This window comes from Biomphalaria glabrata, chromosome 1 (genome assembly GCF_947242115.1).
Source record: "Biomphalaria glabrata chromosome 1, xgBioGlab47.1, whole genome shotgun sequence".
Classification (NCBI taxonomy): Eukaryota; Metazoa; Mollusca; class Gastropoda; family Planorbidae; genus Biomphalaria; species Biomphalaria glabrata.
This window is the reverse complement of record NC_074711.1, coordinates 24138306-24147080: the sequence shown is the minus strand read 5'-3', so window position 1 is coordinate 24147080 and position 8775 is coordinate 24138306. Positions and strand designations below refer to the sequence as shown.

General features: G+C 29.7%; 1 protein-coding gene across 8 annotated transcripts in view; it reads right to left on the bottom strand.

The window, feature by feature from the left end:
• Positions 1–576: 576 nt before the first annotated feature.
• LOC106078596 (potassium voltage-gated channel subfamily H member 6-like) overlaps positions 577–8775 on the bottom strand; it is a 195222-nt gene continuing 187023 nt past the window's right edge. For all 8 annotated transcript variants that reach the window (XM_056029152.1, XM_056029158.1, XM_056029163.1 and 5 more), the window contains 3 exons: positions 7923–8122; positions 6650–6881; positions 577–6165 (listed from right to left, as the gene is read on the bottom strand). In XM_056029152.1, coding sequence (XP_055885127.1) covers positions 5680–6165; positions 6650–6881; positions 7923–8122 — 918 coding nt within the window. In that variant the 3' untranslated portion in view covers positions 577–5679. The remainder of the gene's footprint in view (positions 6166–6649; positions 6882–7922; positions 8123–8775) is intronic.

Here is an 8775-nt window from a genome sequence, read left to right as displayed (position 1 = left end):
ATATTTACCTCATTTTCTGATGAAAGAGTTACTGATTTTCAACAATTGAAAAAAAAAAAAAAGTAGAATGTATAATTTATATTGGCATACAGGTGACATAACTACAATCCATGATTAAATAAATGAAAAGGTTTCATATTTACAAAACTAACAACTGGTATGAATTGCTTGGTGTCTAAAATTGCATAGGAAGCTCTAAATAGAAAGGACAAAAGACCACACAGAGAAACATGAAAATTGGTGAATGTCATCAAAATGAAAGTTACTAACATGTGATCAATTTGTATTTTTTGTGTTTCCTAGCATGTGAAGTTAATTTGACCCTTGTCTCTTAAAAACTTCATGTACCAGTATTTTCAAAACAAACAAGAAAATGATTAATTATATATGTAATTACAGACTTAAGGATATAAAAGCATTTTTTAAAATCCCAATAATTTTTTTAGCATTATCCCTTTGTACCGGTTGCTTATGTGGTTTTGTTTTGTTCTCATGATACTCAAAGTGTCTTTTTTCATTTGCGGTATTTTTGTTGTTGTTTGATAGGGGTGTTTAATAGATTAAGCTTTGTGAACAGATTTAAGTAGCCATTAGAGCTGGGTGGATTCAATGTGTCCCACAAACCAGAATATGAAGCTCAACCTTTACAATTCTAACTCAAGACCCTCACATTGGCAGACAAGTTCTCTACTTCTTGGCCACAATATATCATTTCAATTGCAATAAATACATATTTTTTTTTATCAGCTTCATGGTACACATATCTCAGCTTTATCCTTAGCTAATTAAATGCAGTTTTAAATCCATTCAAACAATGGAAGTAAATAGTATCTACCTTTCAGTTCTTTTTTCAAACCTTAATACATTTCAACTCCCTAAAAACAGTAGTAGTAGTTACTCTCTTCCCTAGCATAGTTGTTACCAATAAAAAAAAACCCAACTGCTAATCACTCAAGGAGAAAACAAATGAGCATAAAGAAAAAATGTTATAAAGAAACAAACGAGAAAGCCTAATAGAAATATTAGTCAAGTACTTAACATTGATCTAATACAACTTGAATCAGCTGCCTGGATAAAGACTTAGTGCATTAACATGTAGACATTTAAACCTAAAATATCTTCTTTTTCTTTGACTAGCTAAACAGAAATATAGACAATGCTTTGATCATACACACACAACTCCATCACATCCAAAATCAAAAGGATGCACTGCGTTGTATAGTTTGTGGAGAACATTTACAATGAAAACAATGTTAGCTCAAACATATTTTGTTATTCTAACACCTTTAGATCTGGCTACTTTCATAAAACTGTCTGGGAGCGCTTTAATTAATATACTAAGCCTTAAAATAATAGATACATTTAATTCAAACTAGAGATATATTGTAAAGAATTGGTGACTTCTGAGAACTTAAATCTGTGTAAATCAATACACAATAATTTAGTTTTAAAGTTTCAATAAATAAATGTAGAATTTTTCTATTTACAAATAGTTTTCATCAGATAGCCAAAACTAATATTTTAAAAGTGTATTTTTAGTGACAAAAATGGCTTATGTCTAAGCAAACTAAAGAATTCAATTGCATGTAGAAAAAAATTACATTGTTCTTCAAATTGTAAATCTTTTGAAAATTGGATGACATCAAAACACATCCTAAAATTAGGAAAATGTTTAATTTTTGTTTATACTATTAGATTTAAAAAAAAAAAAAAGCAGGAGATATGCTATTACTTTTTGAAATGTAAGTTTGAAAAACAAACATTGTACTGTACATCGCTTCAAGTTATGCTAGCAAAGTGAAATGACACAATGTAAAATTAATCAAATCTATTTGAACCAACATTTATTATAATTATCCGACAAAATTAAACTTAACATTTCAAAATGTATTTTAAAACTATTTTTGATTTGATATAGAATTAAGACAATAGAATCCGATTTAGTAGAGTGTGTAAAAAAATGTAATAAATATAATTCTTTTATATATGTAAACATATGAAAGAGATGTATGTTAACATTATAATGCAAAACTTCTGAGATTTGAATCACATGCACATATCAATTCAATAACTACACTTGGAGAATGACTGCTTTGGTTGGAAATGGAATGTTCATTTTTGTTTTTGCCTGGTTTATTTTAGAATAAAAAAAACTATTTCTTTAAATACTTAAAAAACTAATAAACAATAGTCTACCATGACTTTCTCAACAGCTGCCAGCTAAGATCAATAATTTCTACATCATTTTTGTATTTCATTAAAAGAGAAAGCTATCTAATTATCAAAGCAACCAACCAAGGCTTTTAGTTCTCTTGGTAAGAAATCATGTGAACATAGATAGACTGATCCAGAAACAAAGTCATTATCTTAAAGGCAGCAATCTAAAAAGTTTATGGTAGTTCAAAAAACAAAACAAAAAAAAAACAGACTGCTTATTTATTTTATTTGGTTTGGATGGTCCCAAATTAACACTAAATTAGTAAAAACTTAACAGTTGTGATGATGGACAATTAGATATTATTTTAAAAAATAGTAGTCGTATTTAACAAATCAGGGAAGCATCAACCTGTAACAATATCATAACTAATGATAAGTAGTATAGAGTTAGTCAATTATGTTGTCTTTAAAGATTATTTTAAACTAATTACTAAAGTCTAAAAAAAATATTCTATGAGCAGCAATTCTAGAAGGTAACAAAAACATTCACATAAAATGAATAACAAATCCAACATAAAGCACTATGTAGCAGATTGATTCACCAGATTAAGTGAAAAACAAAAAGTTAAGGGCCCAGAATGTATTATTATTATCATTTTTTAAAATTCTAACATTGCCATGCTTAGGCAGATTCTAATGTAAATTATGAATCTACTCCTCGTTTTTAAAAAATCAACTACTGAGTTGGAAAAAAAATGAGCATGGTAAATTAGAATGATACTGTTAGATAGTTAAAAATGACATTATTACCATATTAAATGTGCATAGATTCACTTAAGTGTCTGAATTTATAATTACGTTGAATTGGTTTTCATAAGCAGGGAAAGGGATATTATGGAAATAGAGCAAAATAATTCTTATCTACAAGACACAACTTTTCATTACTTTCACTCTCTTGATTTGTAGATATTAAAATAACATATTTTTGCCCACATGAAACGAATTGTTGTATCAAAAGGTTAGAGATCTAAATCAAAAAGGTTTCATAAATTATGTTAAAACTGTACTGACAAATGGACTGCATAACACTTAACTCTAAATATTTAAATTGTTATTTATCACTTTACAGATGAAAACAACTATCACAAATTACATAGGCATAAATAAATACATCTGAAGATTACATGTTTATAGTAATAAAGTTTCTGTGATTCAGCTAATGAATAACTTATGTATAAGTAAATGCAAAGTGATACACCTATGTACAGCATTCTAATTAAATAGCAAGTCTGTGACCTTTTCTGATCATTATTATACGTTCAATGTTCATTTGCTGAAATGGTTAATAATTTATGATTTTAAGAAAAAAAAAAACAATGCATCTCAACAGAAAGCCCTTAGTTGTGAAAAAAAAAAATCATTATTGAACTATAATTGTATAGAAAAAATTAAACTTAAACCAGGTAACAACAAACCATTCAGGCATTAAGACAAAACTGGAGCTGATTCGCAGCCATTGTACAATTACCTCATTGAAAGTCTTACTCTGCAAGGATCTTTACAGCTCATTATAACAGATTTAAAAAAAAAAATGTTGATTCTTTTGTTTCCATGCTTTTTCCCAAATTGTTATCTATTGTGAGATGCATTAGCCAAAGTATTTGTACAATTCCTCCTATTAGCTATAGTTATCAACTGGATGGGTTTATGAGTATTTCAAAAATGGCTCTAACAATTTTCCTACAAATTTGACAGTTTATGTATATCTTTAGGAAAATAAAGTACATCAGCTAATAGGCCACACAGTGAACACTGGTTTAACAGTTCTAATTTTTCTAAATATTCTCATCTTAAAATTAAATTTGGCTTACATCATTTTTTATTTTTTTTTGACTTCCTCAAACCAAATTTTTTTAATTCAGAAAAGGGTTGACTAAATAAATAGATCTACATGAACATTTTATGCACTATATTATGTAGACTTTCCACATACTCTTGTAAAATTATTAGCTGGGCAGTTAATAGAAGAATTAGATTGTGCAAAGCTCACTGGAAAGACTTTTTAAAATAATGAAGCATTACAAGAAATAAATAAAATGAGATGTTTTAGACCAACATCAAGGAGGAAAAATTAATTAAAAGAAAACAACTTTTTTTTGTGTATGTTACTTCTTAGCTCAATATTAGCTCAGTTTGGCAACTGTGGTAAGAATGGCTGTGTACTCAGGTCAAACAAACAAAAAAATTAAACTACACTTTCTGAACAGAGGCTTTTACTGTATAGAAATAGAGTAGACTTGATAAAAAAAATATGCAACATTCATTAAATTATTGAAAACTATAAGTACAACTTATGCACTAACATACAATGACTATCATGCTATTACACTAAAAACACCACTAACAATCTTGATCTCTTAAATGTTTGGAGGCCATATAAATTTACAAATCTGAATACTTGCCAGACAGAGCATCATAGTAGTAGTCCTTTCATTATAAAATGTTCAAGTGAAATCTTTTTTGATCATAAATAACTAGTAAAAAAAATATTTAACATCAAAAGTGTTTTATGACATAAAAATACTGTCTGTGCTTTCAGAAGTATTATTTCAAAGTTTGCCTCTTTAACATTTCAATATTTATTTTTTACATTTTAATATTAAATAGGATAAGGCTAAGTTGTTTATTGGTTAGAAAATAACAAGACTATTGATTCACCAAGCATATTCAGTTTTCTTTTAAATCTCTACAAAAAATAATAGTTTATTTCTACATTTTAAGACTTGACAACAACAAAATAAGGTTCATTATATTAGATATACTAATGAAGTCAACAACCAAACAGAGTATCTATAGAAACAAATTCCATTCAATATTTTCTTAACATTAGCATTTCTTTGATTTCAAATTTTCAGATAAGAATTTTTTTTTTACTTAAGTTTTAAGATATATATATAAGTTTGTACTACATCATACATTTTATATCTCAAATTTCAGTTAAGATGGTTAAATTATCTTGCTTAATGATCAAAATATTTTAGATAACATGTATAAACAGATAGAATCTAGTCTTAAAAATAAACAAGCAAAATGAAACAGTTTAACAATATCAGAATATCACATTGTTAACATTCAGTACATTTCTTAGCTAGCATTTGTAATAACATTAATATGCAGAAAACAATTTGAGTGTGTATGTTTGTGTTTACATTTATAAACTTGTTCTTTTATAGTTCATCATAAATAAACAAAATATTGCTGCATTGCTCTGTTGCTCAATATTATATTATTAACTTTAGACACATCCTTAAACAAATTTCAATCATGTATTATCTTTAACTTCTGCACACATTTAATGCACTGAGTCATTATTATTATTGGATAAAAATAATATATATGTATATATATAAAGGCTTTTTTCAAAATGTTAATCACACTAGCATAAAATTTAAAAAAGGAGGGAACTCACTCTACAAATGCAGAATTCCACAATTAGAAACTGGGTATTTAAAAGATTCAAGATCACACTAAGGTGTCTTTAAAGTCATCTGAATCATCTGATGGTCCTAATCTTTTTCGCTGCTCTAATGACATTGCATCTCCCAAGCCTACCACAGTTGTGTGGGGATCTTGATAGGGAAGAGGAAGCTGACAATCTTGCAATGAGGAGGAGCTCCCTGTTGAAGACTCTTCCTCAAAAGCTGATTTAGGCACACTTTCAGAAGCTATATCAGATTGTCGGAGGTTCAAGTCTGCCATGTGGCTACTGTCTAGAGGTATAGATTGGCTGACTACTGATACTGTGGAGGAAGTTGAAGAGGAGCCATATAAACTGGACTGAGGCAGTGCCTTGGCAAGGCCGGAGGGAGACAAGGGATCCGGGTAAAGTGGTTGAGAGGTTTGGCAGGAATGGCTACTGGAGGAGGAAGAGGAAGGGTATGTAACAGTATCTGGTACAGAGTAAGGATGAGGCAACCATGATGCTTCTGGGCTTCCTGCCAACATAGTCTGATAACAAAGAAACAAAAACAGAGTAATAAGTTAACTTAACAAATATTTGTTTACAAAGAGTGTTAATGTATATTTTTAGCTATAAAAAGATCGTTTAAAAGGAATTCACTGATATATTAAAGTTTCTTTAGTTTCATAGATGGACAAAGAAAATTACATTTTTTAAACTTCATGTTTCAAATTAAATAATATGTAGATGTCGAGGCCTAGGTTTTAAATATCATACCATAAAACATTGACTACAATTACAGTTTATTATAAAAAAAAGTCTGCAATAGAAAATTGTTGACTCCTGCTTTTTCAAAATTATGACCAGCTGTCTGTAACATATAATGAACTATTAACATTACAATAATATTTAACTTGTAAATGTATTCTGTCATGATCCAATCAGATTTTAATTTTTTTTTTTCATGATATGAACACTTGACCTCATTTAAATTACAAATTACATGCCTGTACAATTGATAAAACAACTTACCATCTCAGAAAGTGGTGGGGGTGGGAAAGTATGTGGAGGGGATGGATAATCATAAACATTTAGATCACCACCAGGTGGACTTGGGAATGTTTCAGAATCTGCCATTCTAGGAGGGGGTGGTGGCGGTGGTGCAGAGGAAAGAGCTGTGAAATGACTTCGCCCCTGCGACTGGAGTACATGCAGAATTAGAGCAATATCTGAGCTCATTTTGTGCTCTAAACGAGTCAGTTGCCTAAAAACAGTGATGAAAAAATTTATGTTAGCAAATCAGTAGATAAAATGATATTTCTTTTTCTAAATAAAAATGCTTCAGCGCAAGAAAATTTTTGCTTTTAAACAACAAAAAATAATTTAAAAGAATCATTGTTATTTGCTGAAAAAAAAACAGCCTCAAAATATTGATTTTAAAAGATAAATTTTCAAACAAGTTACTAAAGTAATAGAAGCAGTTTAATTTTGCATGCTCTTTTTGTCCTAAATTTTCTCTATTTTATACTTAAATACTATAATATTAACAATTAATTACAATTATAATGATTTATTTAATTATCACTAAACCAGTGTTTCCCAAACTGTGCTCAGTGGAATACTAGTGTTCCAAGAAGCCTGACTAGATGTTCCACAAACCGTTGAAGTAATAAACTAGTAGACCTACATGAGAATTAATTGCACAGTAATTGCAGACAAAAAAACTGATTTTTTATTAGCTCTTCTCTGCAACGGAAAAAATTCTAAAACAAAATCACTCTAGATCTGACTCTAATTTAAAAAAACAAAAACATTAAATAATTTCTGGTCCAATTTGTCTGAAGAGTACTACAATATTTTAACACAAACTATAGTTACTTTATTTCTGTTCCCTTCAATCTATTTGTGCAAAGCATGATTTTCTTAATGTTAAAAAAAGGCCAAAGTTTAGTAACAGGCTAGTAACCACACCTGCTATTAAAATTCAGCTAAACAATAGGCCTATCATGATTGATATAAAGAAGCTATGCTCTTCAAAAGATACAATACCATCAAATTTATTAATCCTAAATTTTTCTAATGCTTATTTCTATATTTTATTAATAATAATGCTAAATTTAGAATAGAATTATATTATTATTTTATTTATTTAAACAAAAAATCAGGAAATAATCTAACCTATAAAAAAAAAGCAAAGTGTTGTGCTAAATTCTCCAAATGAGCCAAGTGTTCTGTTAAAGATAAAGTTTGGGAAACATTGCTTTAATATATCAATAATAATATTGTAAAACTGCAATGTGCTCACTTTGAAAGCTCATTAAGTCTTCTCTCAACATCAAGGGGGGATGAGGGGAAAACATCAGACACTTCCCCTGGCATACCACTTGGCAGGATAACTACCATCTGTCCATGCTCATCATATTGGGAATAACTGGACGTACTGGACACTGGTAGAGTCATGCTGGATGTGGACTTAGGTACAGAGCCTATAGATGCCCCTTTAGCCTAAAACAGACAATAAAAGTGTTATTTCATTTTCATTGTCTAAAAATGAGATGTTCTCCAAAGATCCTCAGAACCTACAATGAGAAGAAGCTGTTCTTTATCATTTTTAAACTCACTACCAGTTCAACTGAAAACATTTTACAAATGACATAGTAGCTTTAGTTTTTTAGGAATACAAATGTACTGAACAAAGAAAAAGAAGATTACACTTTTTTTTGTTATAGAAAAAGTACTTTATAAATTATAATTTGTTTTCTATTGACATCTGAGTTGAGTCAATTGAGCGCAGGGCTCTCTGAGGGACAGATGGAGTAATCAGTTCACTAAGGTACAAGGGCATCTCATTGTTATATATACACTGATGACAAAGTGTGGCGACCTTGTAATCGATTCTCACTTTCACGGGAAGCCAATGGAGCTGCGCAAGAGTGTAATAGCAGAATCTCGTCTTGTTTTTCTAAGGACTATTTGTGCGGCATTGTTCTGAATATGTTCACCCTTGCAACGGTACCACTGATTTTCTCTGCCAGATGTGACACCTCTGAGGGTACTGAGGAATCGTATAACTGTGAGTCATCTGCAAAGAAATGGTATAAGATGCCAGTTGGCTGTATGACACCGCTGAGCGGATATGTATACATAGTGAACAGTAC